A 27,201-nucleotide genomic window follows, 5' to 3' on the forward strand; every position below is an offset into this window, starting at 1 on the left:
TCCACTCCTTCTCTTCCCTTCCGGATGGTCGATTATCGGGTTACTTCGACGGTATCGTGTCTCCTGCTTCCCTCAAGGTGCGTAATTGTTACTTTTTGACTACCTCTATTTCAATGGGTTCTGACTAGTATGCAAGATGAACGCCGCTTCTGCTCTCCGCGCCAGAATGGCCACTTCCTTCGTCGCCCGTCGTGGCTTTTCCACCACCCGGGCCCAGCTCGGCAGTCCGTACCACTACGCTGAGGGCCCTCGCTCCAACATTCCCTTCAACCCTCTGACCAAGTACTTCTTCTGGAGATACTGGGCTTTCATGAGTTCGTACTTCCAATTGAATATCCGCGATGCAGGCAATGGATCTTGCTGACTTTTGCATGTAGTCACCGGTTTCGGTGCTCCCTTCGCCATTGCTGGTACGTTCTCAGTAGTCGAACGCAGGATCATATGTATGCTAACGGTGCTCCTATACAGTTTGGCAAACCTACAAGACCCGTTAAGAAGCTCGCTTACGCTGAAACTTCTCGCGCCTCGGCATCCTTGAGCATTGGGAAATGGCGGGAAATGTATCCTATACTTGAAGCATTCGGTATTATGTACAAAGTTCAGAATTCAGTTGTCGAGGCAGCAGTTCTTTGCGTTCCATTCTATTTACTGTCTTCCGTTCCTCGTAGTCGTTGGTTGTAGTGGATTGTGGTAGATGGGTTGATGCCCATTAGAATATGAATGAAGTCATTGGTCGAGCGCTCACTTTTGTCCGTCCGAAAATTAAAAATCTTTGGTCGGCACAGCTATGTTTGCAGTCCGCAGACAACACAATTAACTGTACATGAAAAGCACTAATCCTTTTTCAGAGTATTCCACAAAGGCCTTTCTATGAAGTCGATAAATTGATTACTCTAAATCGACTATTTACTTGTGCAAGCCTCGGCGATACATGGCGGGGTAAAATCTTCAATATCTTGAAAGATGCGCAACTTGAAAAACGTGCGCCTCGCCGAGGTGCATCTTCAGAATGAGCTTCCTCTCACAGCCACCGCGTGGGATACAGCTTCGGACGCTGTAATTTGTACCTTTGGACCTACAGAGGCAAACCCCATCATTGAGCTTCGGAGGAAACACCAAGACAGCTACTTTACGGACCCTGTAGGCGCAGAAGTATTTGAATGCATCGCATCCTGGGATGCGCCGTGCCCGCTGCCTGATTTGCGCTGCGATCGAGTTCTCTCGCTACATTACTTCGCAGACAATCTCACCGCGTGCTTGGTCTTGGAGGGAGGTGATATCGTCATCGTCCGTGAAGACCCCCTCCCGGGCGAAGATAAGATCGAGATCGTGGGTTCAGTCGATGTTGGCATCGCAGCTGCCGCTTGGTCTCCAGATGAGGAGCTACTGGCTCTCACAACTAGAGCCAATACCTTTCTCTATATGACTAGAGAGTTTGAGAATGTTGCTGAAATCACCTTCACCCCCGACGATCTTAAAGCATCTCAGCATGTTTCCGTGGGCTGGGGCAAGCGAGAGACACAATTTCAAGGAAAGAGAGCCAAAGCCCTCAGGGACCCCACGATACCTGAAAAGGTAGACGAGGGCCGATTGAGCAGCAACGATGACGGCAGAACTACTATCAGCTGGCGCGGTGACGGTGCTTACGTTGCTGTGAACAGTATCGAAGCGGGTGTTCGTCGCGTGATTAGGGTCTACTCCAGAGAAGGCACTTTGGACAGCGTGAGCGAGCCAGTCGACGGTCTAGAAGGTGCCCTTAGCTGGCGGCCCTACGGCAATCTGATTGCGGGGATTCAGAGACTTGAAGACAAGGTCGATGTGGTATTTTTCGAGAGAAACGGCTTGCGCCATGGAGAGTTCTCACTTCGCCTCACTGAGGAAGAAAGAGCATCCTGGGCCTCGGATATTCACCTCAGCTGGAATGTCGATTCAACAGTCCTTGCTGTATTGTTCCGAGATCGTATACAGTTCTGGACCATGGGTAACTACCACTATTATCTCAAGGATGAGGTTCATGTGGTGGTCAACCCGGATTATCCTCATCCTTTTGCCTTCCAATGGCATCAAGAGAAGGCTCTACGCTCTGTTGCTTGCGGCTCAGGTACTTGGCACTCCGATGACTGTTCCATATACGTGCTGATGATCCTTTCTTAGCGTCTATTCTGGACCTGGATTTTGTCTTCGACGTTTCCCATGGTTCGACCGTCGCACCTCATGACGTCGGTGCTGTTGCTGTGATTGATGGAAGTATGTTTGTATCCGCATATGATGAGCAGAGCTTCATGCTAATTCGCAGAAGAAACCCTGAAGTTGACGCCTTTAAGGCTATCGGGAGTTCCTCCACCAATGGCTCACAACGACGTGCCAGTGGACTCGAACGTTGTCGATGTCGCATTCAGCAAATCTGGCACCCGGATAGCTGTCCTTATGAGAGATTGCTTCTCTATCTACATGTGGTCACTGAAGACTCGTCCTGTTCCTCCTCCAATACTCGAATCTAGCCATCCCTTGCCGGACAATCTAGACAATCGGCCGCGACAGATCGCTTTTTTGAACGAGAATGAAGTCTACATTCTCAGGAACAGCGGACCTAACAGTGCTTGTATTCAAAGGACAACGCTTGAGACTCGATCAACAACGACCGTCTACCAAACAACAGACTCGGAGCAGATTCTCACAATTTTCCCGACCGTTGGACATGAAGCTTTGTGGTTTTCGCATGTCCGTCAACCTGGACGTCCAATCGCGTACTCTATCCTGAAGGCCTTCTCCGAAGAAGACGTCCAAGTGGACTCCTCGGACCAGAGCCCTGCTGTCGACACTCACTGGGCTCGGGCTGTCCACTTGTCAGATGATGAGGTATTCTCTTCTTTGCTTACAATTGACTGAATCCCGGCTGACGGCTTGAAAGCGCATTTTAATTTCATTATCGAGGACCGGAGCCCTTTATGCAAATAACCAGCTGCTTGCAAAGAATTGCACGTCCTTTCTCGTGACCCAAGCACACGTCTTGTTTACTACTTCCCAGCATCTTCTCAAGTTTGTTCACTTGACAAAAGCAGAAGGTTTGTTGAGTATTCCGATCTCATCACCAATTTCTAGTGGCTAATTTCAAGCTGCAGAGATGGAAGTCCCTGCCGACACCCCCGAGACAGACGAACGATGCCGAAGTATCGAACGTGGAAGCAAACTGGTATCTGTCATGCCCTCTAAGTTCGCTGTCACCCTCCAGGCGCCCAGGGGCAACATAGAGACAATCTACCCTCGAGCTCTGGTTTTGGCCGGCATCAGAAACTACATCGACAGAAAGGACTACCGCTCCGCATTCCTTGCCTGCCGCAGCCAGATGGTAGACATGAACATCCTCCATGATTATGCACCTGAACAATTCCTGGAAAACGTTGCATTATTTGTGGATCAAGTGAAGAGAGTCGATTTCATCGATGAATTCCTATCCCGGCTGAGGTGAGTTAACGGCCTGACTTTTCCTCTCGAGAGCCTTGCTGACCGGCCCTCAGTGAGGACGACGTCTCGCAAACCTTGTACAAGGACACCTTGAAGACACCCAAGGAGGTTCAAACCACAGTTCAGCCGGAGAGTACAGCCTCTTTCAAGCCGACAACCAAGACCAGCAAGGTCAACCGGATCTGCGATGCGTTTTTGGCCACCCTTGAGAAACGCTTAGACACCAACTTGCATAACCTAGTCACTGCACATGTTTGCAAATCGCCACCGGATCTCGAAGCTGGGCTTCAGCTTGTCGCTCGCCTGAGAGGTCTGATTACAGTCATGAGTACTCCTTTGCCAGTTGCTGACAGTCCTACAGGACAAAGCGCGGAGCAAGCAGAGGATGCAATTGAGCACATGTGTTTCCTCACTGATGCTCACCGTCTATACGATCATGCATTGGGTCTCTACGACCTTGAGCTCACTTTGTTGGTTGCTCAACAGGCTCAAAGGGTAAGATTGGCGCCGTCTGGCTGGCGAACGAGTGTCTAATTTCGTGCAGGACCCCCGAGAATACCTCCCATTCCTGCGGAAACTTCAGCAGCTTCCCGACGATCGACGCCGTTTTGAAATTGACAACTATCTTGGCCGCTGGGCCAAGGCTCTGAAGCATCTCCACACTCTGAACGCCTATGACGAGATACGCGCTTATGTCATAAAGCATGAGCTGTACAAAGAAGCGATTGACTTGTTCAAATATCAGCCAGAGCAGCTGCGTGACATAACACATATCTATGCTGACTTCCTGCACGACCACTCCAAATACAAGGAAGCAGGAATCGGTACGTCTCTCCAGTCTTAGAAAATGCCGCCGAGTAACTCGCGAGCACACTGATGCTGACTTCTTTCTAGCTTACGAGTCTCTTTCGCTCTACGAAGATGCATACAAGTGCTATCACCTGGCGCACCTCTGGCGCGAGTCCCTATACTGTGCCCTAATGGTTCCTCTATCGGAAGCCGACCTCACCGCACACGCGCTTGCTCTATCGACTACATTGACAGAAGAAAGCCGCGACTACGTCTCTGCAGCTCAAATCCACGCAGAGCACCTGCACGACATCCCCGCAGCCGCCCGCCTCCTCTGCCGCGGCTCTCGCTTCGCAGACGCCACGCGTATCCTCGCGCTCCATGGCAAAAAGGATCTGATCCCGGAGATTGTGGACACAGGTCTCGCAGATGCCATGGGAACCACGACGGACCTCCTCGCCGACTTCAGGTCACAGTTGAACGCCCAGGTTCCACGTATCCGAGAACTACGTGAACGCCGTGCTGCCGATCCCCTGGCGTATTTCGGTGGTGATCCCACCACCGGCGACCTCGGAGTCGATATTCCAGATAACGTCTCTCTGGCTCCCACGGACGCCTCCACACTGGCTGGCCGCACCATGTTCACGAGGTACACTGGCAAAACGACATCCTCACGGCACACGTCCAAGACCCGGCGACGGGAGGAGCGAAAGCGGGCGCGTGGTAAGAAGGGTACGGTCTACGAAGAGGAGTACCTGGTCAACAGTGTGCGGCGACTCATTGAACGGGTCAACTCGACTGTTCCCGAGGTGGAAACGCTTGTTGACGGACTCCTGCGGCGGGGGATGCGCGAGCGCGCCGTTGCAATTGAAAAAGCTATGCAGGAAGTGCTAAAGATGTGCGCTGAGAGTAAGGACGAAGTGTTCGGCGTCCCGGAGCAAGACGAGAGTGAAAATGCAGAGGGACTCGACAGGGAAGACGTTGACGGCGCCGAAGAAATTAGACCTCGTGGGGGACAGCGCGTGTTCGCTGAGAGTGTCACGGCAGTGCTCGGCACCGGTAATCCAGGGCGGGAAGTCCCACCGGTCAAGGAAATGAAGAAATCTGCCCTGCTGAACTAGTCTCCAGACATGAATGAGTTTTGAGTATGTTTGTGGGGCCACTATCGGCTGAGGTAAATACTGGATAGATAAAAAGGAAATATAAACCCGAAATCCAACAGTGTCTGGACCACGTGCTAATGGACGTCGCACCATGCAATGCTGTAAAATACCTGATCTGCAGTTGTAGCTTAATATTTAGATGTGCATGACTGAACGTTGTAATTAAAACCATAATGGACAATTCAGAAGTAAAGAGAATGATCACAGCTGGGTATCTTTTCGTATCAAGCGCCATGTTCCAGGGCACTTGTACATAGCTGATTGAGATGTTTTGCGGTGCTCATGGCATTTCAAGAAGAGAGGATATCACCCGTTGCGCTGACAAGATGATCCTCCACACTGACAGGACCCTCCCCGACACCAGTCAAAATGACGCGGCTGATGCCGTTCTTCAGGACGTCCACAGCTCTAGAGTCAACCTTCTCCAGAGGCACGCGTGGAGCAGTGACGTTCTTCAAGACATCGTAGAATGGGCCGTCGAACCCTTCCGTGTTGGGGCCCAAAATAGCCTTGACGGTTCCTGCGACCACCTCCGAGTCTTTCTCAAGGTAGTAGATAACGGCATTTGGGCCAGCGTCAAACGTGTAAGCGCACACAGTCCGGTCAACAGCACGGTTGATGTCGTGGACGAGTCTCACGGCAGCTCTAGAGACATCGTTCATGTAGAAGATCGGAGGCCACGAGTCGAGGCAAGTTGCGTGGAAGCTGTTAGAGTCACGCATAGTGATTTCGGCAAAGGTAGGGAAGTCCTTGTTCTGGATTGCCGTCTCAATGGCGGCCATCCGCTCAGGGACAACAGATGCGGCCCGCGTAGCAAAGAGACTCGAGGTAGCAACAGTAGTCTGCATACCCTCTGTACTGGGAACGTCTTTCTTCTCGGCACTAACCACCAGGATGATTGCACGCATCTCAGGCCAATGAGATGCAGGAGCGACTTCCTCGGCCAGACTGTCGCTACCATCTTCCCGCTCGCCAGCACGCCAGGCAACATAACCGCCCATCAGAGACCGACAAGCAGAGCCGGAGCCCTGACGCGCAATGCGGCTGAGCTCCAGGGGAGACTGTGGAAGCTGATAAAGATCCGCTATGGCACGGACAAGTGCTGCGAAACCAGCGGCTGAGCTCGCGAGACCAGCAGCGGTGGGGAAGTTGTTCTCGGAAACAATTCGCAATGGGAGAGTAGACAGTTTAGGCAATGAGGGGTCGGCATTTTCGAGAGCCTGACGGAGGGAGCGCAGATTGGAGAGACAAGCGAGGGTGCGTTTGGAGGACTGAATATCCTGGGGCTTGCCGTTCAAGACGAGCTCGTCTGCGGCGGGGTAGATAGCTGAGCAGGACGCGGTAGTGAGGGTTCGGAGGGAGCGCTGAGAAAGGGTAACGGAGAGCGAGGAATTGGTCGGTAGATTCAAAGATGCATCTCTTTTACCCCAATATCTAGAGTACCCTGTTAGGAGAAAACGAGAATCACCACAAGATGGATTAGGGGGTCGACAGTCAACTCACTTAATAACAGCAATATTGACCGGGGCGGTAGTGGTAGTCCGATAGACGGTACGATCAGAAGTAGCGGCCATCTTGTTCGAATGCAAGGGAGTTGCGTTTCTGTCGAAAGCAGGGGGGAAAAGTGGTGTACTATAAACTCAATTGTTGATGAGGGGCTGTGGATTATTTGACCATCTCGGGCGTTACCCTTTCGGGCAATCAGCGCACTCTACAGTACGGAGCAGTGCGGTGTACCTCTCGAAAGGGTCGGCGGTGAAAGGCGGTCAAACATCCCGAAATCCTTCTCCGCCTTCTGAATCTCTTGACTAATCCAGCAATTTTTATGGGTGCTTCAGTGAGATAGATCCTGAGATCGTACATCTTGTCTTGGATTGGTTGTCTGCAATTCACCAAAATGGGCGCCGGTGCAAGTACGCCATCCGTTCCCCCTGCAGACTCAGCTCCCGCTGCAACCTGTCCTGTCGATCACAAAACCCGTGAGGTATGGTTGCAGCAGCACAAGGCTTCGGGCGGAGCTCCCCATCCTCTACCTGGCGAAGAAGAAGAGAAAGCGAAGACAAAGCTTCAGCGGCCTTTGTCCACCGATCGTGAAGTCAGCAGCATACCACGAGCCTTCGATGCCTCGTCACGAGCATCGTCCTCCGAAGCTCCCGCCGCATGTCCGTCGCCGTATGCCGCATCGCACGGCACACCATCGAATGCAGAGGCCGAGACGGGTCATGACCAGAATACAGGCAATTGGATCTATCCATCTGAGCGACAATTCTTCGAGGCTCTAGTACGGAAAGGAAACACACCTGCGACCACAAGCTCCGCGTCCGAGCTGGCAACAACAGTAGCATCGATTATCCCCATCCATAATGCCGTCAACGAGCGTGCCTGGAGGCAGATCCTCGAATGGGAAAGTCGGGCGCCGTCGTCAGATCCTGGTAGCAAGAGATGCGGTGGACCAAAGCTGCATTCATTCCGCGGGCTGGGCGTCGATCCCCAGTTTCTCAGTCCCCGCGCCCGGTTTAATAGCTTGCTAGGATACCAAAAGCCGTTCGACCGACATGACTGGGTGGTAGAAAGATGTGATGGCGAGCGTGTTGAGTACGTCATTGATTTCTACCAAGGGAAGTCACCAGGAAAGGACAGCGGTGCAGCTGGATTGACGGCCAACGCGGGGCCAGGGAAACTCAGTTTCTACCTCGACGTACGGCCAAAGCTCAATACGTTCGAGGGCTGGAGGATGAGATTCAGACGCTTTACGGGGCTATAGAACACGCGTCTATGTCGACCAGTTAACTGGATTGTTTATTATTCCCCGCTTGCACATATAGAGGCGAAAAGGAGTTTGGGTGTATATTAGCAGCAATTATCTCGATGTATGTTCTTGTATAACACAGCAGCTATGTATGATAAGGAACAAGCACGCAAAGCAGGACTCTTAATGAAATATTCTTCACTCCAAATACGCCTGTCGTTCATCAAAGGAAACAAGTCATGAGTGTGGTGAATCGGTACCAGCAATTCAAGGTAAAATCATACATGGAATCGTACAGGTGGGGATATCGGTCGTAAGAGGGAAGGTGAAAGGCTAGTCGGTTCGAGAAAGGCCAATCGAAGTAATCCGGGGTGTCCGATACAGTCATAGCAGACTATCCGAGTGTGACTGCTAGGACAATAATGACCAAAATCACGGCGAGAATAAGAAGGAGGCAGCAAGCCTTGTTCCGAGCGTTCTTTTGGTATCTGCTGGCGCTACGAAGCTCGACGTTCGCGCCCCGAGTGTCCGTAGTGACTCTCTCCACGTTCTCGCTAATGATATCCAGCTGGCCTCCTTGCTCGTGAACAATATGCGCGACGTCACGGAATAGTTCATTCAACTCGCCCACGCTTTGCTCAATGTTGCGAATCTCCGCTTCGCGCTCAATGATAAGAGCCTCCTGGAAGTCCACCTCATCTTGGTTGGCGAGACGAGGCTGCTCCTCGAGCAATTGTTGTTGCTCATGGGAGGTACCATCTGCTGGCGCATGCTCTCCCTCCTCCACTGCCGTACGAGCGGCAACTGCAGACGCTCTTTGCTTCTCCAAAGCTCGACGCTGAACGGTCTGGAACTCCTCCAGTGTCGCCTTGAACTCCGAAGACAGCTTCTGTTGAGTCCATTTTTGTGAAGGCTAACGAGTCATTTAGTATTAGTCGCAGCCAAGGGGAGCAACACAATATATTCCGGCAACATACATTAACATCCTCCCACATCTGGACTTTCTTGATCCCTTCGCCTACATGCTTGAACCCCGATCGAGTTTCCTCGAGGAGATTGTGAACTCGTTCCCGCACCCGCTCAGTGTCCCTTTTCGTTCCTAGAAGCGCGATCTGGTCCGACAACCGAGTGATATTCGAGGTTAACGTGAACAACTGGTTTGAGAGACTCTCTGTTAGACGGTCAAAGTCGGGGTCATCACGGTAGTGAGGATCCTCAGAACGGCGCATAGTAGTAGGCTGCGCCTCTAGTGAGTTCAAACGATCGAAGGACATGATGTGCGTCGTTATGTTGGAATTAAGTGATAGAGGGGTAGGTATGTTGCGGCAGGTGATGATGCATCAACATGCGGAGGTTGCCTTGAAGGAGCACTGTTGATGCCCGGATCTGCAGGCTTCCATCACATGATGGTATCTAGTGCGGCTGTGCCTTGGAAATCTGCAAGCGGAATAGCGTAATCTACTCCGTACCTCCATCATCTAGCCTCGTCACCTGACCAACACGGTTGTGGCTGGTGTGTTTTGATGCTTTGCCCAAAAAGCTTCAAATATTATTTTATCGTCGCATTCGGGCAAGTTGTCAACGCATCGGCCTCGTTCCTGGAGCTCCACAGAGGCGCCATTGTACCTCAGTCTTCCATTCCCTTGGTATAGGGTTCAAATCGCTCGGCGACTCTGATCATGCTCTAAATTTCTTACGTCTACTTCTCTACCTAGAGATCTCAGTGTCCCTCTTTCATTCTTCATCATGGCCGCCGCTAGGCCTCGGCCGTATAGGCGCATTCTGACATCTGTGTTGCATCGTAGATTTGTCCATGCGTCTGCCCTGGCGCTTTCAGTCTGCTATTTTGTTGCATTCCTTCTCGGAGACAAATCATCCTGTAAGTGGCATGATTTACAAGTGGTCAAGTTCTGCATCGGGCTATTCCTTATAGCTGCAGTTGATAGCTGACTCGTCCCTTCTCTGTTAGTTTTATGGGCATGGTTCCCAATTGGAGCATGCGGTTTCCGTGCAGTTCTTCTCTTTCTCTCCAGTCTCGTCGTTTTCGTTTTGCGCGTCGGTCAGATGCATCTTGGGTCGAGAACAACTGCATCACCGATCGGCACGTTTAAGTACCTTGTCCCCCTCAACGTCATACAAACCTTCGGGTGGTACCTGTTCTCGGCTTGGTGGTTCAGCGAGATCTACAAGTGGTCGTGTCCTACAAGTGCGCAACTTGAATGGGTCAAACGGGGCAGGTATGTTCCAATGGAGTCGAAATGGATTCTGCAGGACTATTCTAACCTAGAGAGGAATCAGGCCACACGAGCGAGCAACACTGAACGAGAGACCGATCTATCTTCATACCTACCATGTGCTGTTGGCAATTGCCCAGTCGATCGTCCATCTCTACTACGACTATGACCGCGTTCCGATCCCTGTGGTTAAGCCAGACTCTGGTGCTTCAGACCGCAGAACTCATCCGTTAGAGCCAGTCTCCAAGCGCATCCAAAGGGCTTTACCCGAAATGATCAGGGGTGGTCTCGCAAGGAGCGCACTTGTTGCAGCCATTTGCCCGTTCGCCTACGTCCTACTCCTCAGGCGGCCAGCATGGAGCTTCACCTTGTATTTCGCCAAGCTGTTTTGGAATTTTCCTAGATCTGCAGCGGATCCTCCTGGTGTTATTCCTGACTTTGGGTTTGGCCTTATGATTCGGACCGCCATATCCGGAGGACTACTGACCCTTTGCTGGCAATCCGCGAACCTTTTCTTCTCGATGTTTATCAGCAAGGAACCTCTCAAGCTGGGTCAACCCTTGACAGCGGAAGCAAAGGATCCTAACGGCAGCCTACTGACCGGCCTAAAGGCGAAGAAGGAGACAGTAAAGGCCTTTGCATTCTGGGAACTCTGCCTCATCAGTCAACAATTTCCTGATCGGCGAAAGGCGATCTTCGATGACATCGACCGTGAAGGTGGCTCCACCTGGACTCAGATCCTGCAGTCTGCCACTGAGGTCATCGAGGGCGTTTCTAACAGGATCAATGAGAAGAAAAACCCGACATCAAATGCGAAGCCTGAGGAGCAGTCCGAAAAATCACAACCTGTTCTCCACGCTCTGCCACGCTTAGCAGAGCCTCCCAAGGAAGACAACATCTTTACGAGCTCGCCCAAAGCAGTATCCCGACATGAGAAAATAGGAGAGGCCTTCAGTTCAGCAGCCAAGAAGTATGGACAATCGCCCGACTGGACTCCGACAGCTAGGGCTCGAGCTCGTGATGTCTTTGACCGCGCATCCTCAGCTGTGCTGAGCCCTGAACGAAAGCAGAAATTGCTCGCTTCTTCCCGGGAGCTCAAGATGCTCACCGGACCGACGAGCAAACCAGAGAATGTGCACCCTCTGCTCGCACAGGTCCTTCGCTCGCCGATAGGCCTCATCATCCGACAGACTTACGCCCGCCGGTTATCCGGAATAGTCCTAGGCACACCGCATGCAAATTTATCTTCCATCGTGGATGCTATTGAATCATTGGCTCGCCTCCTCATCGCAAGTCTTGCAGAGGATCAATACGGCAAAGTACAAAGTGATGTTCCTGGGGTTGTGCGCCTCTTCACAGAGACCATCACGGTCCTTGAGCCATTCATCAACGGCGGGCTAGATGCTCACTGGACGGATGTGAACTTCCCACCCTCCAGCGACCCCGACGCGCAGGCCAAAGCGCGTCGTGTTCCAGAGGTGGACCTCGTGCTGGATACAGTTAGGAGTTGCCTCAAAGATCTCTTATCAGCCTTCAACCTATATTTCAAGGATGTTGGGCTGGTCGGGAAGGATCTCCGACTAGCAAAAGAAGCTGCCGGGTTGATTGATGATAAATATTAACTCATCTCTGCCTTATTCCGCGCCCTCCGGCCCGTGGTTCTGATGAGAAGTATTTCTCGTCGGACTTTTTCTCTACTGACATCTACTTCTCTTTCCTGAATCTTTTGCCTTTTTTTTTTTTGCGACTCCGTGGGTCGTTGGTTATGCATTTTTCAGGCGTTTGTTTCTGCCTTTTTCAAGCAAGATGACAATTTACTTAGGACTGTACACTACACCTAACTGCGGGTTCAAGTGACCTCATGCAAAAAAGAAGTACCTCATCTGATACCGGTAACTGAACTAGTATCCTAGCTTTTGTGTATCCTTTTTTATATGCACGCTTTCTTTTGGAGGTCTATATACAGCCACCCAGCACCAGCTAGGCCTTGCACGCAGCATATCTTGTCCTGAACTATGTAGTCCAGACATGGCTCGTTGAGCCGCAGACCGAGAGACCCAAGAGTCTGAAGTAAAAGTAAGTGAGAAAAGAAGAGGGCGAGGAGAATGCGGAGATTGAGATGAGAAGATAAGAAGTGGGAAGTAAGAAGTGAAAACCCAAATCGACCAAGAAACCAAACCGTTTTATCGCGCGGCCAAAATCAGACGAACAGCCTCCCACAGAAATCCCCGGACTCCTATATACCCTTGCCAAAGCCGCAATAGTAGATAAAATAAAGTAGATGAGGTCATGTCATCGTCATTTCAGAATGCCACCCCTGTGTATATCCTGTAAACCCTTTATCTGCTGATTATATAGTCTCCTATTTTCTTTTCTTTGCGTTTCGCAAGCTCACTATCTGAGGTGAGACATTTGAATGTGAAGTGCGGCAGTGGTCCAGACGCTATCAAGTATTAGGGCGACCACGAACGAAGAACTCGAAAGTGATATGACCTAAGTGATCGTGAAGGAAAGGGAGAGAACAGATGTTGGTTGTATGCACGAGAGTCGAGGCTGCTAGAAGCAATGGTTGCTATCAAAGAACTAGAAAGTCCTGAGAATCGTCGCAATCCGTTGCTCCTTCACCAAACGACCTACAGACATACTGGTAGTTGTCAGCACGGGCTCAGAACCTCACTAATCTTATTTGACGTGAGCGACCCCGTCGTTGCTGGCGCAGCAGAGCCTGCTCCACTGCTGTGTGTGGTGTTTTTGGGTTCCGGAGGCGCTTCTTCCTTCATGCACGCGTTCTCCAAGACGTTGGTCCATTTACCACTTGTACCCGCGTGGCTGTGCTTCAGATGCTGTCGAAAATGATCCGCACGGTAGAATTTCTTTCCGTTGTTGCACTCCCCGAACTTGTGCACTGAGGTAAGATGTTCAAACCTGCGATCCCAATCGGGCTGCGGAAAGTTTGGAAACTCCTCGCCGCAGTAGCCACAAGCATCGTGAGAAGGACCCGAAGTTGTTTGCGCGGTTGGGGAAGTTGAAGGGTGGAAAGCGGCTTGATACCCTGGCAAGGCGGCGCACGACCAGGAATGACGCCGCAAGTGAAGAGAGTTCTGATGACGTTCAGCCTCGTTCTTATTCTTGAACCGATTATTGCAGAACTGGCAAGAATATTGCTTCTCCATCTCATGTGCACTAGACAGGGTATTAGTCACTAAAAGATCAGTCACAGCAGATAGGATGTCAAATCATACCGTAGTTCAGCAGGACTGTCGAACTTCTTAGGTTTCTTCGGACAACAGTCACAGATATACAGTCCAGCCATCTTAGGCGCAGCTGATTTTGGCACACTAAGGGTAGTCTGCAAAGACAACTTTCTCGTGCTATCTGCGTTTCGTAGTTCGGATGCGTTAGGGACCTGTGCGTTCCTCACACTTTGCTGACTAGCTAGTCCTCCGGGAGAAGTTGAACTGATTGGCGATTTGTCATGGAGAGCGTCGAAATCAGAATTTGGCGACAACCCCCCAGGTGATGGACGATCAAATGTCGACATGCTCGTCATACTGCTTCCTCCGGTGGACATGGCCGCTGACGAATACGTCCCTGAAGTCCTCAAACTTAATGACGATGCGGCAGACAGACTTCCGTGGCTTTGTGTATAGCCACCATTGACCGAAAGGGTGTTGGTATACGGATGTCCAGATGTTCTTCGCTGAGAAAGATCGCCATTGCTTGTAGTAATATGGGGCGCATGTCTATCGTCTTTCACTGGCTCGCGCGGTGGTGAGGAGGCTCTCCTCTTAATACCTGACTTCGAAGCGTCCAGATAGGGTGGCGTTGCTTCACGGAGGTTGAAATATCGTGAGGGCAACGACTCATCGGTGGAAAATTCACCTTCGATATCCGAAAAAATGCCATGGTCATAACTTCCGCGGTTTGATCGACTCGGTAAGCTAAGAGTTTCTTCACTTTGTGGTGTTGTGCCACCTCCCCGGCGCCGATATACGTCACGCAGAAAGGCCGAGTGGTCGTACTCCACCGCTGAAGAAGGGGCGCTACTCTCAACACTGGGGCTTCGGTGGCCGAGATAATCTCTCCAACCGACCTTGGTACCAGGAGAGACTGCACCAGATTGAGAGTTGCTTGGCCATCGCACGTCGAGCGTTGGTCCGTCGGAACCCCCAGGAGATGGCAACCCCCCAACATTTCTCGGCGGAATGGGCAGCGTCGACAATGAGGCCTTGGTATCGTTACCAAGGCTGATTGATTGTCGGGGAGAAAGCGGTTTGCCTATCTTGGAAAGAAGATGTTGGTCGTATGCGTCCGATGAATCCTTTACGCTTCGTCTGGAAAAATCTCGCTCGCCTTTCAATATGGGCCCGGGTGCATTGATGGTAATGGAATTGCGAAATCCTTCTTCCACCGGTGGCGGAGGTTCTATCTTTATATGCGCCTTCGGACTTGTCGAGACAGGCAAGCCATTTTGTCTTCCGTCCAGTTCATCCAAGGCCATTCGATCAGTCTTGCATACAGAGTCCAGGCGACGATGGCCTCCAAACAGGCTAGAACCGGGATTGATTGGCGCAAGTCTTGCCGACCCAGGATGATTTCTGGCGTTCGCAAATAGCCAACCGGCATCATGGCCATCTTCGAGGTCAGTGATATGCGGCGGTGGAGGAAGTGGCGGCGGAGCGAAGTTAGTTATCGATTTTACCGGTATAGGCATCGGCCTGAGGGGTGAGTAGGACTGTCGAGACATGCTTTTTGGCGATCCCTCGGTAGAGTGAGATTGGTCATACCCACTGCTGTTGATCTCATGCACATTTATCAATGGTGGGGAGTGTCGCGGAAAGTCCATGGTACAGCGTAGTCCTCAATGAACAGATCGAAAGACAGCCAACAACCGGAAAGGACAGAAAATGCAGCCGGATCAAGAAGACAAGACAGCGTAACGTGAATTGCTCCAATGGTTCGACAGCTGACGACTTTTAGCCCTAGCCCCGGGGAAGTATTCGTTTCACGTCACAGATGTCGCCAAGGTTCACTCAAGGAGATGATTGCGACCAGACAAGGTGATAGAAAATGGAAGGAAGAAATATTGCCAGAAGAGAGTGTGAAGTATCTCAAAGTCTATGAAAGCGTGTAAATGGCCAGAAGTCAGGTCGGTCTGGTCTCAACGAGATAGGTAGGGCTGCAGGAAACCAATTCTTCCTTGACAAAGGTCCTTATTTCTGATCAGTTGGCCCAACGATTCGCTGCGTCAACGGCTTTCTGTAACACTCGCGCGCAACCTGGAAACCGTTTGTGTGCCATCAATTCGCCGGTCAGTGCAAACTCATTGGCAGGAAACGGCGCGGAAACCACTGAGCATTCTCGCGAGATTCGTTTGGGGAACTTGTCTTTTTGAGGGACTGGAGAAAGTTTGAATATAGCCGATAGCCAAGATCCACCAGAAGTGAAAAGAAAAGAAAAATTAAAGACGGAAAATCATAAAATGGGACGAGAAATGGAGAGCGCCGGAGTACAAGACGGCTGTGATGAGGGTGGCGGCGTTGGTGGTGGGATGGGCGCTGAAAGCCAGACTGCAGGGCGTTTAGGTTCTTCTGGAATCACACCAGGTTCTCGATTCCACCTGATTGGAGGATATGCTAAAAGAAGCTGAATGTAATGATAATGACGGAGTCGAAAATAGAAACAAAGGCAATGTCGCATGCGTTGTCTTCAGCTAGAATGGTAAGAAATGAGAGAAGCTGTTGGTGATCCAGCGCCGAGATGCAAAGGCGAAAAAGAGAGATTTGAGGCCTAGGAAGTAACCTGAGGCAGAGATGCAGTAGGTACGTGAGTGGACCTTTCTGACCTCTATGCAACAGAAAGTTGGACGGAGTATGGAGGTATGTACCTAGGTACGTTCTGCTGCGTAGAGTAGTTTATAAGAAAGTTGTCGGGAAAGGTGGTGGTGCAAGCCACTGGCTTATTGGTCCCTACAGGGCTGGAGAAGGAAGATGATGTACTCCGGAAAGTACCTAGGTGCCGCAGGGTAAGGTATGATTAAGGTGAAAATAAGTAGTTCCAAGGATCTAATTGAAGCCTCGTTCCTCCTGTCATTCCAGATTCTGACCCCTCTGTCGTGTCTTTCCTTCTCCGTTCTGACACCCGATGGTATTCTCAAACAAACAGGAGATGGTGATGGCAATGCACGTAATGTAGTACCGATGGTCGCACGCGATGGAGCCGTTGAGAGAAGGACAGGAATTATTCATTCGAAATGCAAAATTAATAAGGAATATCTAATCGGTAGGACGGGGTTGAGGACAATAACAATAATGATGATACCTTACAACAATGGTATTTGGTACCCACCTTCAACTATGGTACTTGTATGGTGGTCTACTCCATAGGTGGACACTACTCCGGACAAGATTACTTTTAGCCTAGGCTTGGACAGTCCCCTTTTTCTTAAGGGAGTGAAAAAAATGAAGAGAAAAGGGGAAAGACAATCGACTGGCTTGTAATTTATACACTTCTTGTAAATATCAAACCAAGCGAGGACTTGAGCGCGGGGAGTTAAGGTAGCTAACAGAAAGAGCAGGAAAGGGAAAAGAGAAAATTTGCAAACTCATTGTGATGAGCAAGATAGGTTAATCTGAAACTCACACAATTGGAGAGGTGAATTCATGCATCCCTACAGGATCATCATCAGAAGAACTATGGAGTATCTTAAAAAAAGTAACTGAAATTTTGTGTTCCAGTCTTAAACTTGAAAATTTTCAGTCTGGATTTCATGGCATTCCAGCAATTTTATTTAAACTTTGGGGCTTCTAGGTGCTTGGGCGATGACACAACACTCGTGTGGATATCTATCAAAATGTAACCCAGGCAGAGAGGCAGACAAGGCAAAATAGGACTGATTGCCCTAATCAACGTCAGCAACCTCCTCAGGGCTATCGACTAGAGTGGGGGAGTCCGCTGGAATCTTTGCCCGAATACGAGTGACTATCGGCACCGTCTCTCTCGTTCAATAGTGATAATCCTGCTGGTTGAAAAGATCATCTTGGCTGTCTACCTTCATATCCTTTCAAATTGACTAGAGCTCACTCATTCAACTGAGTGGTTTTGCCAGCTTGGTTAATGTCAGCCGATCGATAGGCAGAAGGATTGACCAGCGAGCCTACAGAACAGCATCATGATATTAATCGGCATCGGTTTTATGAACAGGGTGTTGATACTAAGACGGTGTACCTTGACAGCTGCCTAGGAGCTTGTCAGCGTATTACAGGCTTGTCTTGTCGAGATATGGGAATATAGACTGTCAAGGATTCGTCGATAGAGCTTGTTCCAAGGGACTACCTTACCCAAGTACGAGAGACCCGGTAGTAGCCGCAATTTATATATAGGCACATAGCTATGAAGGACTCAGGAAGATTGATAACTTCATAAGGCTATGGAGATAATGGAGCTCAATAATAATAACTTTACTCTGTAAGCCTTGTAAGGTCACCCAAGTTCTAGTCTAGATGTTAGGGAATGGATCAGGATGATTCCCCATGGAGTTAAGTCGAATCATCACCTCATCCCTCTGGAAGTAAGCTAGGAACCAGCATACAGTCCAGTTTCAAGAGCGGTGAACATAACACTAAACTAATCTGGGTCAGACAACGGGTGTCAGGTTAGTTTTTGATTGAGGCAGTGCTGGACTTGGTATGGTTTTTGATCAATGATACTCGTGTTCTGATAATGACATAATCTTGTTGTATTTGATGTATTTGAAACACCAATTAAATGTTAGGGATGCGGTCTACAATGTCCATCCGCAGATCGGACCATCTATGAGAATACTAAAGCATTAAGCCATAATGCCATGCGGCCATGCCGTTTATCAACTTCGACTTATGGTACAATATACAAACATCTGCCTGAGTCTGTAGGCAGATATTTCAAGGATCCTGCAACTGCCTTCAATCAGTATGGTTCTCTGTTCCATTGGGTGACAGCCCTCGGGTGACGGGAGGAAAGTTTCAATGCAGGGATACTATTAGCGACAAGAGTGAGTCTTCCAGGAGACCATCTTTTCCATAAAGGATCGATTGAAACAACTCATCAAGAAATGTTCGTCGCCAAGTTAAGGTGCTCCGAGAACGTACTAAGGTACTAGGTACTGCAGTATACCCCACCATACCTACTTGTGCAAGCGAACCAAATCAATCTGAATGGCGAGAGGACGCTTGACCCGCTGCCGTTCAAGGCTTAGTAGGTTCCACTAAACTCTTAGATACATGCACTGCCACAGTGCTGGACCGCTGGCTGTCTGTTGAGTCTGTCGCATCAATTGGAATGTCTGAGGGGATCCAAGGATCTCCGTAAGCATGGGGATAAAAAGGTCTACAAGTGTGCCTTTGCAGTTGGAGGAGAGATTGTAGAGAATACCTCAAATAGAAGAAGCCTGTCTTTATAGAGCACCATCTAGAAAAGTGGAAGGGACATGAATCATTCATAATTGTTCATCACTTAGTATCTACAGACAGAGCATGACAGTGACTCCACCAAATGTCGTAGCTTACGTCTTTCCCACGCCTCATCCATTATTGTCTTGTCTCGGAGGAGGATGCAAGAGGAATAGCTGGAGCTACAGCTATCAACCGATGATTGGGCAAGGAGGGAAAGAGGAAAAAAAGAGTTATTAATCTGCAACTTACGGACTCCATCATCCCAGATCAGCCATTAGTCAGTTACTGCTAACCTACCAAGATACCTAAGTAAGGGCCTACCTAATTAGGCGTCTTGCTCCGGTTGTATGAAATTCATTATTTTCAGTTCTGAGCTGGTTTTTAGTACAGTTTTGTTTCGCCACGAAGCGTGATTGCTAGGTACACAGGTCTCTAACAATTAGTAGTATTGAACACGCACACCTGCATCCACTGGTGGTGGCAACCCAGGAGACTGGATCGGTCGCTGTAGCCATTCCCAGTTCCCAGCCATTCGGCGACCATAGGGGCCTGTCTTTTGCCATCGCCCTTGGTACGGACTACGGAGTAATCCCCTACCTTAATTCCCAGTTCTGATTGTCTTGAACTTGGCTTAAACAAACAGATATGTCACTGGTCAGCTTCCATTGGCCAACTTGTTAGAGCGTTTTAAGGATGGGACCTCTCTGATACTCCGTACCACAGATCAAAATCGGTAGCGAAATGTTTCAACCCCACCTCGTTCACTAGCGTGCCTGGATTGTAGGGTTTAAAGAAACCTGCAAGTCAGTGGGCCAATAGTGCTCAAGCAGGTCTCATGCAACTGAAATTTAATTGTCTCTATGCTAACTGGTTATCAAGGACCTGGAACTGGAAGTCAGGAACGTCAAGCCCTCAGTGCTTCTCAAAATTTCCCGCAATCCAGAGCCTATCGATCAATCGAGCCAACCACAAGTTCCACAATGGAACGACTAACGTACTATGTACCTCGGTCGGCCCAAGAGTCTCATAGAAGTCTAAGATCTAATCCTGTCAGCCTTCAGCCTTGAAAGGATGCGCACAAGAATGCACAGGATTAGAAGGCTGAAAGCACAGGCCCTAGGGCCAATTTAGCCCACGTGATACTGATGGACACCATAATACAAGTAAAAGCTTAAAGAGGCTGTGGCCATGACATCCAATGGGCGATCTCTTTCCGACAGCATGTTGTACGGAAGGACTAATACAACCCCAGGTGTAGGGTTAAGGTGTTGGCATTTGGCTATATCCATCCTTCTAGGATATTCTCCAGCCATAAACGACGAAATGGCTCTTTGTCACAGGCACAGTCAACAGATGCTCTGACCCTGGCCGTATGGGTTTGCGGCTTTTGCCAGCCTGCGCATCAATCTCGAAGACACAACAAAGAATGGAATGGATCGTCCACAATCCCTACTGGTGAAGTCGAGCCCTGTCTACCCACCCTTTGGGACACATCTTGCAATGGCCAAGCTTGATTCCACTCTCTTGGCTAAAAGACCCGTCAACCAATGATCTCGAGTATACTCTCTCGCTACCAATACATGACGGGATACTTTTAATATGCCTACAAAAGCTCTAGTACCCTTTCATACGATCAAATCAGTACCTAACACCAGCCTAGTAAGCACCATGTTTATTCTCAAAATAACTGATCATTTATCTAAAGATACTCAGTCATACCAGACACTGGACAATGATTGCCATGGCTGGTTCAGTCGCACAGACCACTGACCTATAAGAGCTTGGCAGATAGGGAACCAATCGATGTTGTGCAGTGCGCTTGACTTAACAAAAGTGGGTTACTCCATGAAGTCTAGCCATTTAACTTCCCGTCCATATGCTGCTGAACAATGGTGTCCACCTGCTGGCTAGACAGAATTACGTCTCCTCTAAGGGAGTCTAACTACAACGACGAACCCTGGGCCAGCCAGCTCGTTGATGGCCTGGTTTAGGGCTGGTAAGCAGCAAGCCACTGAAAGACTATCTGGAGAAGCGGCAGAAACCGGGTAGTAACTAGGCAGTGATGACTGATTGGTAGTGAAGGGTACAAGTCGGGATTTTCCTGCCTGGACTAGCGTGGTGCGGTAGGCGGGTGGAATCTACCAGAGTGAATTGGATGAAAGTTATCAAGCCAAAGCATTCGCAATTGCGGCACAGTCATCTGCAGGGGATGAGGGGTAAAGTAGGTACTGTATCCCGCCATCGTCACTTTCGTAACTGTCATAAGAGTTACTCCAAAGTTCGATGAAAGGTTAAGCAAGAGACTCGTTCTCTATATCTCGACAATATCACCACTGCCTAGATTACCCGGTTGAAGCTAAGCATCTCGAATTAGCCAGTGATCCCGCGTACAGAGAGCGGTCTTGAGTCTCAGGCTTGGCCTTCTTAAATACAGAATACCCACGGCAATACATAATAACAAACCAGCAGCACGTGGAGATTCTAGCCCTAGCCCTACTTACACCTTAATCTTCAGGCACCTACGGCACAGGGAGGGGCGCCGCGCGCTCTCCCCGAGAGACCAATCAAAGTCACCGAGCTCTTCTTGGCTCGATTCAGATCGATTCCGAGGCTCATTAGAGTGTCACGTCCACTAACTCTGTACCTACAATACAAGGAGACCTTTACATTATACTCATGATTTCGTCCTTCGTTGATCTGCTATAACCTTGTATCAGCATGGCTATGAACAAAATCCCAGGACACGATATCTACATCGGAGGGTCAGTCCAGCTTACCCCTCCCGTCATAATAGAATTTTGTCGTGCCGCTGAGCTCCCCATGATCCGGGGCCAAGAACGAAAATAAGCAGGGGACTCGAAAGCAAAGTGATCGATAAGATGAAAACCTGCTAACAAATAGAATAACTTGCAGTATCCTAGCAGTCAAGAACAAGGCGGCTTTGAGTAGAGCGAACATTACACACATAGTCTCGGTGCTACGATTAAATCAACCTGATGAGATTTTTGCCAACTTCCAGCATCATTGCATTCATGCAGACGATGTTGGAGATGAGAATCTCTTGGAACATTTCCCATCTGCTATCAAGTTCATCCAGTCGGGATTAGATGCTGGAGGCAGTGTGCTCGTACATTGGTCAGTAAATATTCCGGCTACTGAGTTTTTGCCATTTATATTTGAAGTCTTACTGACACCAACCAGCGCAATGGGGAAATCGCGCTCCGCCACCATCTGTATTGCCTATCTGCTCCATCAGCAGCCCAGTGCATTGACCCCTCAGTCTGCGCTTGCTTTACTGAGGAAGGGCCGACCACTCTGCGAGCCAAACGATGGGTTCATGGAACAGCTAGCTCTCTACCACGAAATGGGATGTCCCGACGATGTTACTGGCCATCCGCTCTACAATCGTTGGCTGTATCGCCGCGAAGTCGAAGACAGTGTGGCCTGTGGACGAGCACCTGAGATGCAGTCGGTCTTATTTGAGGATGAACAGCCACACAGACCTCAAGAGACCAGTGACCGTACGACTGAGATCAAGTGTCGTAAATGCCGGTTGGTTTTCTTACTTGCCTTCACTTTAGACCACTGTCTGATAGGCTCTCCAGGCGTACGCTGGCCACCACGCCATTCATCATACCACATGGTCCACGGCAGAATAACAAAGCAACGGAATGTGCACACATTTTTCTCCATCCGCTGACGTGGATGCGACCATCTCTTTTTCCTAATACCACTGCAGACTCCGAAGCGACAGAATACGGTTCCCGTCCTGATGATGCACCATTATCTGGCCGCTTGACGTGTCCGAATACAGCTTGTGGAGCTAATATTGGCAAATTTGCCTGGCAGGGTATGCAGTGCAACTGCGGCGAATGGGTTGTCCCAGCCATCGGTCTCGCGAAAGCCAGAGTCGATATATCTGATCGGTTTAACATGGCCCGTGGGCCGGGTGGTTTGCCGCCAGCTGCTTTCGGGATCCGCATGCCACCTGGCATGAGACCTCCAGATGATTCAGGCGCGGGCCGCGGCAATCTTTGACGTGGTCCTCAGAATCTAATCCACCAACGTCTCGACGCAGATGATTAGCAAGGGATGAAACACTCCAAGAACATTTGGGCCCGTCGCCACGTGCCCATCACCAACATTAATCCAAGTCTCGGCGCCCTTATGTGTCTGGATTACGTTCAGCTTACGTTAGCAGACTGAGTCATTCCCGCTGCAACCACTTAAGAGCAGTCCCGGGTTGCCACCACTCTTGGAATTCAGGAATGTCCTACTATGGACACCACCAATTCTCAAGTGGTGAGACATTGAAGAAACTGAGTAAGATAAGGCGATCGTCGAATGCAACCATTCTTCAGACAATCGAGATTGACTGTATCAAAGAGGATGGGCGATCGGCGAGAGCAAGAAGTGCATCGGGTTGTATGTAATGGTGTATTTGGCCCACGAGAACAGGACGTCATTCCTATGAGGGTGGGTAGCAGAAGTTGACAAACACATATGCAACATCGATCGAATGATGACTCCAACGAGCTCTTATCCACGTCTTGATTTCATCATTCAGAGACCCCTTGCATTAGGATGCATTAGGAATAGCGGTCAACAAGCAAGGCAAGGAACACATGGTAATCTCATCGCACTTCGCAAGCAAGGTATCGTGCAAGAAGAACTTCAGTTGGGATCCACGAAAAATTACATCTCTAGTCGTCAAGGTGTTTCGGAGGACCCTGATGCCGATCGTTCGGTGGGGATTGTTAAAATGAAAGCGGCCTGTGCTAGAAGTTGGACCATACGCTGAACCTTATGATGCCTTGACCTTGGAACAACTAACAAGGCTGATGATTCGCCTTTCATCGGAATGCCTGCCCATTAGTTTGATTATTCGATATAAGTTGGCACTTCTGAGATGTCGGGACCTAAGCGCTATAACAGCCTCGTTCCTGAAGACAGCTAGTATAAGCGTTGGAGAATCTCGGTCGATGATGTAACTTCCCCTACATTTGTTGCACAGTTCAAGTCTTGAGCTTGTTTCCGCGAACTCTGTGTGATGGAGCAATTTTCAGTTTGTACCAGGAAGCGTATACTTTACCAGGACCAGGAACCTACCTTAGCTTGCCTTATGTCATCGAACCAAGGGCCTCGCGGCTAGTGGCCTGTGCCGCCTGTCAGCATTCATCCAGGATCCAGGGCTTGAACCCACATCCCCACGAGGCTGTTGGAGGGGCCTAAGGCAGCCCCATCTGGAATGGACAGAGCGACCAATGGCTGGTTGCGCACCAGTCGGGGATCTGCGGCAAGAGAAGACCAAGGATGAATGACATTCTAGTTTGCTACCTTCAGACCTTCAGGGAGATACCGTAAATACCTCCCTAGAGGGGTACTGAGAATAATCCATGTTAAGGCAATAGTCAGCCTTATCAGCTAAAGGCTTTCTCGTATGCTGTCGAATGCTGATCATACGCAGCGACGATCATATTTCTTTCAAGGTCTTAGTGATACACTACTCAACGCAGTACTATGTAGCTTCATGGAATATTCCGTAAAATCCGTTGCTGGTTCTCCAGTGGTTTGACTACTTGGTAAGCACAAGTCAACCCCTGGCCGTGGTAGGCTAGCAGGGCCTAGGCTAATGTGGGCTGCAACACTAGCTTCGGCAAGGGGGCTGTGCAAACTGCTCTTACGCAACTGGACGCACCAAGGACCCATGGACCTGATTGTTTGCAATTTTCGATCTTCCCATTTCCGCGGGGTTCCGCGTGTCAGGGGCTGTGGGCTTTCTGTATCGTATCTGTGTATTTTTCATTTCCTACCTTGGTTAATTCCTTCGTATGTTGCCGGTGTCAACTGGTAGACCACGCCATAAGCAGCACTCAGCGATCTTCAATGTCATCTTCATTGATCGTTATTCTGGGTTCTGGGGAGAGAGATTTACATGCAGCTGCTGCGCCTCAGACCACTAGGGAGGAAGGTATGACGGAGTCATGGACCAACCAGCTATCAACTATAAAAGGAGTATGTAGGGTTGGCCATCGCAATATGTCACCCGTCTAGGCAGGCATTCAGGAAGTCCGTGCTTGTCAGCCAGTCATCTCTGCCAAGGAGATGCACAGCCTACCTGCCTTACGGAGACAGGAAGTGGTCCACTTCGTAAGGTGTATGTACTTCACTCATTTCAGGAGCCAAGCGATCAAACCAGATCGAGCGGCGAGACTGTTTGAGCTGCATACCTATGTCTCCTCTGTTTAATGCAAAGTGGCAGTTGGTTTATCTGAGGATGACGTCACGCGGTGGATTTCTGAGATTGTAGATCGATAATCGCAGGGCTGGCAGCTCAGCACCCTTGCTGTTACATCAGGGGATCGATGATCTCCTGACGATGGGCAGAGAATCATGAGTGTAACTGTAGGCACAGCAGGTCTTCAATGTTGCAACCTGTTCAGGCAACCAGCGTGCCTTGTTCCTCCTCGTTCAAGGTGCCGGCCCTGGTAATCTTCGGTGATATAATTGACATCCTTGTATTTGATCAGGCGACAGGCAGATTGCTAGTCGGTGAAGGAGCTAGTCTCCTGATGACTGGCGTACAATAAATTCCACGGAGAGAGGATAGGGCAGTAATTGGCGCAGCAGATCAAAAGTTGCGTCCATATAATTTTCTGATTGCAAGGTAGGGTTCAAGATAATCTCTGCAATGAACTGCCGCCGAACTGAGCGAAACAGGAGATGTTGTATAATCCGCCATTCACACCTGGCTTATGCATGCTGTGACCAGAAAGATCAGCAGATACTCTGTCATAGTATCCGAACGTACCGCACCGTTCGCTTTCTGCAACGGCTTGATCACATCGTGCTTCCTTATCCAGGCTAGTGCTTACCACAGTATGCACAGCCGTCTTTCTGGAAATTTTGTGAGACGTTCTAGCTGCCGGCTGCCGGCGGGCTATCCGGATCACGTTGTGACTCGGTCATTGCCAATGAATCTGTCCTCTTGGTAATTGAGAAGGCGGAACTGATATGACCGCAGATAGGATCAGCAGCAGGATAGTGGGATGCTTTTGTTGAGTAGCTGCCCCAATTCCAAAAACAGTCGCTTGAGCTCAGAATCCGCCAGCGCATCAGCCTTGAGGCTACCCGCGGATTAGGTTTCATTTGGTGCCAGCCTTGCCAGGCATGAAGGATCCGCATCCTAGTCCGTACTCCGCACACGACTCCCGAAAAGGTTCAACGTTCAGCGAATAGATAGATAGCTTCTATGCATCAAAAGAAATGATAGATATGACCGTCACGCATCAAAGATCGCCGGACGGGACAGATGGGAAGAGAGATGGTTCTTGCAAGCGCTGACGATTCCGCTTGGCCATTTCAATATTACGCTGTCTGTCGACGCGCATCTGGTAGAAATTTCTGTCCATCGTTAGTTCAGGTCAAGGATGACGTGGTTAGCTACGTATCCGGTTTGGGAATAGACATACTTATGCAAAGCGAAAATACGAGGCGAGTCATCCGTAGCGGACGACGAAGCGGACTTGGTGAGGGATTCGATCTGTCCATGTCAGCGAATTGTCTTAATTATTCCAGTTGCAGAGGTAAGAAAAGGGCCATTTCTACCTTCTCATCTCTTTCTTTCTCAAGTGACTTGGCGCCGCTGTCGCCCTCCTTGTCCGATTTCTTGGAATTCTTGGATTTCTTGTCTGAATCCTTTGGCTCCTCATCGGTCTTCTTGTCCTTCTCTTTTTCCTTCTTCCGTCGCTGCTTCTCTTCATACTCCTTTTTCACTATCTCAATTTCCCGCGCCAATGCTTCCTGCTTTGCCTTGGCTGCCGCCTGCTCCGAGTCCACGATAGGAGAGCAGAAATGCCTATCTTGTAGATGGACAGGGCAGACATAGAAAAAGTCCTACGTAGTCAGCAGGATCCTGACAAAGAGTCCGTACAAGATAACTGCATCTCAATAGCGAGGCGAACCTACCTTGTTGTCTGGTGTAATCAGAACACTAGCGGAGGGCTTGTAGCAAACGAAGCATGCTTTGGCGGCAGTATCGGCCACCCGACGTAGATGCCATACATTGGGGAGTGACATTGAGTCTTCGGCAAGAGCTTAAGTCTATAAGATATATAAGTTATAGATATAGAGTGGGATCCGAATGTTTGACTACAGAAACGAAGGAGATTCTTTGTAGAGGGCGACAAGTTTTAAGAGCGATTGTTGATTGCTGGTGCGGAGCACCGGATGTCATGTGACTGGCTACTATATTCACTTGTTGCAAAGTTCCAATGACTCGACAATAGTGTCTAGCTGTTGATAGATTTCCATCACTGTAAATACAAACACTCCAAATTTCGACGAATGCTCTGCTCCAAATGAAAATC

The 27,201-nt window shown here is 49.7% G+C and overlaps 9 protein-coding genes across 9 annotated transcripts; 5 read left to right on the plus strand and 4 right to left on the minus strand.

Annotated features, from left to right (window-relative positions):
- Nucleotides 1–136: 136 nt before the first annotated feature.
- P174DRAFT_422110 (cytochrome c oxidase VIIc family protein) lies at nucleotides 137–494 on the plus strand (the record flags this gene model as incomplete). The annotated part of the gene is made up of 3 exons (XM_024825014.1): nucleotides 137–314; nucleotides 378–410; nucleotides 469–494. 3 exons carry the CDS (start codon nucleotides 137–139, stop codon nucleotides 492–494), a joined length of 237 nt encoding a protein of 78 aa, XP_024681685.1.
- A 313-nt stretch (nucleotides 495–807) lies between these two features.
- P174DRAFT_391761 (Elongator subunit IKI3) lies at nucleotides 808–5,478 on the plus strand. Its single transcript, XM_024823529.1, has 9 exons — nucleotides 808–2,101; nucleotides 2,155–2,247; nucleotides 2,300–2,859; nucleotides 2,912–3,065; nucleotides 3,123–3,465; nucleotides 3,519–3,768; nucleotides 3,808–3,960; nucleotides 4,010–4,289; nucleotides 4,360–5,478. Exons 1-9 carry the CDS (start codon nucleotides 964–966, stop codon nucleotides 5,373–5,375), a joined length of 3,987 nt encoding a protein of 1,328 aa, XP_024681686.1. The 5' UTR covers nucleotides 808–963; the 3' UTR covers nucleotides 5,376–5,478.
- A 229-nt stretch (nucleotides 5,479–5,707) lies between these two features.
- Nucleotides 5,708–6,991, minus strand: mvd1 (diphosphomevalonate decarboxylase MVD1; the record flags this gene model as incomplete). Its single annotated transcript, XM_024822488.1, has 2 exons — nucleotides 5,708–6,851; nucleotides 6,921–6,991. 2 exons carry the CDS (start codon nucleotides 6,989–6,991, stop codon nucleotides 5,708–5,710), a joined length of 1,215 nt encoding a protein of 404 aa, XP_024681687.1.
- A 323-nt stretch (nucleotides 6,992–7,314) lies between these two features.
- On the plus strand, nucleotides 7,315–8,181 carry P174DRAFT_372705 (cytochrome c1 heme lyase CYT2; the record flags this gene model as incomplete). Its single annotated transcript, XM_024822449.1, has 1 exon — nucleotides 7,315–8,181. One exon carries the CDS (start codon nucleotides 7,315–7,317, stop codon nucleotides 8,179–8,181), a length of 867 nt encoding a protein of 288 aa, XP_024681688.1.
- A 61-nt stretch (nucleotides 8,182–8,242) lies between these two features.
- P174DRAFT_452331 (SNAP receptor PEP12) lies at nucleotides 8,243–9,476 on the minus strand. The gene is made up of 2 exons (XM_024829076.1): nucleotides 9,144–9,476; nucleotides 8,243–9,079 (listed from the first exon to the last, which is right to left on the minus strand). Exons 1-2 carry the CDS (start codon nucleotides 9,438–9,440, stop codon nucleotides 8,561–8,563), a joined length of 816 nt encoding a protein of 271 aa, XP_024681689.1. The 5' UTR covers nucleotides 9,441–9,476; the 3' UTR covers nucleotides 8,243–8,560.
- Nucleotides 9,477–9,732: 256 nt separating this feature from the next.
- Nucleotides 9,733–12,143, plus strand: P174DRAFT_409070 (nucleoporin NDC1). Its single transcript, XM_024824196.1, has 3 exons — nucleotides 9,733–10,045; nucleotides 10,136–10,403; nucleotides 10,465–12,143. Exons 1-3 carry the CDS (start codon nucleotides 9,913–9,915, stop codon nucleotides 12,020–12,022), a joined length of 1,959 nt encoding a protein of 652 aa, XP_024681690.1. The 5' UTR covers nucleotides 9,733–9,912; the 3' UTR covers nucleotides 12,023–12,143.
- A 911-nt stretch (nucleotides 12,144–13,054) lies between these two features.
- Nucleotides 13,055–15,147, minus strand: znfA (putative C2H2 finger domain protein; the record flags this gene model as incomplete). Its single annotated transcript, XM_024825015.1, has 2 exons — nucleotides 13,055–13,583; nucleotides 13,643–15,147. The coding sequence occupies 2 exons, from the start codon at nucleotides 15,145–15,147 to the stop codon at nucleotides 13,055–13,057; spliced, it is 2,034 nt and encodes a 677-aa protein (XP_024681691.1).
- A 6,403-nt stretch (nucleotides 15,148–21,550) lies between these two features.
- Nucleotides 21,551–22,870, plus strand: dspC (dual specificity phosphatase YVH1; the record flags this gene model as incomplete). Its single annotated transcript, XM_024822496.1, has 4 exons — nucleotides 21,551–21,594; nucleotides 21,746–21,967; nucleotides 22,034–22,384; nucleotides 22,438–22,870. 4 exons carry the CDS (start codon nucleotides 21,551–21,553, stop codon nucleotides 22,868–22,870), a joined length of 1,050 nt encoding a protein of 349 aa, XP_024681692.1.
- A 3,251-nt stretch (nucleotides 22,871–26,121) lies between these two features.
- On the minus strand, nucleotides 26,122–26,911 carry P174DRAFT_422118 (AAA-ATPase Vps4-associated 1 family protein; the record flags this gene model as incomplete). Its single annotated transcript, XM_024825016.1, has 4 exons — nucleotides 26,122–26,236; nucleotides 26,305–26,375; nucleotides 26,441–26,728; nucleotides 26,801–26,911. 4 exons carry the CDS (start codon nucleotides 26,909–26,911, stop codon nucleotides 26,122–26,124), a joined length of 585 nt encoding a protein of 194 aa, XP_024681693.1.
- Nucleotides 26,912–27,201: the final 290 nt, after the last annotated feature.

This window comes from Aspergillus novofumigatus, assembly GCF_002847465.1.
Source record: "Aspergillus novofumigatus IBT 16806 chromosome Unknown P174scaffold_5, whole genome shotgun sequence".
In the NCBI taxonomy this organism is placed as follows: Eukaryota; Fungi; Ascomycota; class Eurotiomycetes; order Eurotiales; family Aspergillaceae; genus Aspergillus; species Aspergillus novofumigatus.

Coding starts and splice junctions, on each gene's coding strand:
- P174DRAFT_391761 (XM_024823529.1), top strand. CDS start 964: ATGCGCAACTTGAAAAACGTGCGCCTCGCCGAGGTGCATCTTCAGAAT. Junction 2,102..2,154: donor CTCTGTTGCTTGCGGCTCAG/GTACTTGGCACT, acceptor ATCCTTTCTTAG/CGTCTATTCTGGACCTGGAT. Junction 3,466..3,518: donor GAATTCCTATCCCGGCTGAG/GTGAGTTAACGG, acceptor ACCGGCCCTCAG/TGAGGACGACGTCTCGCAAA.
- P174DRAFT_452331 (XM_024829076.1), bottom strand. CDS start 9,440: ATGTCCTTCGATCGTTTGAACTCACTAGAGGCGCAGCCTACTACTATG. Junction 9,080..9,143: donor AGATGTGGGAGGATGTTAAT/GTATGTTGCCGG, acceptor ATGACTCGTTAG/CCTTCACAAAAATGGACTCA.
- P174DRAFT_409070 (XM_024824196.1), top strand. CDS start 9,913: ATGGCCGCCGCTAGGCCTCGGCCGTATAGGCGCATTCTGACATCTGTG. Junction 10,046..10,135: donor TCTCGGAGACAAATCATCCT/GTAAGTGGCATG, acceptor CTTCTCTGTTAG/TTTTATGGGCATGGTTCCCA. Junction 10,404..10,464: donor GAATGGGTCAAACGGGGCAG/GTATGTTCCAAT, acceptor GAGAGGAATCAG/GCCACACGAGCGAGCAACAC.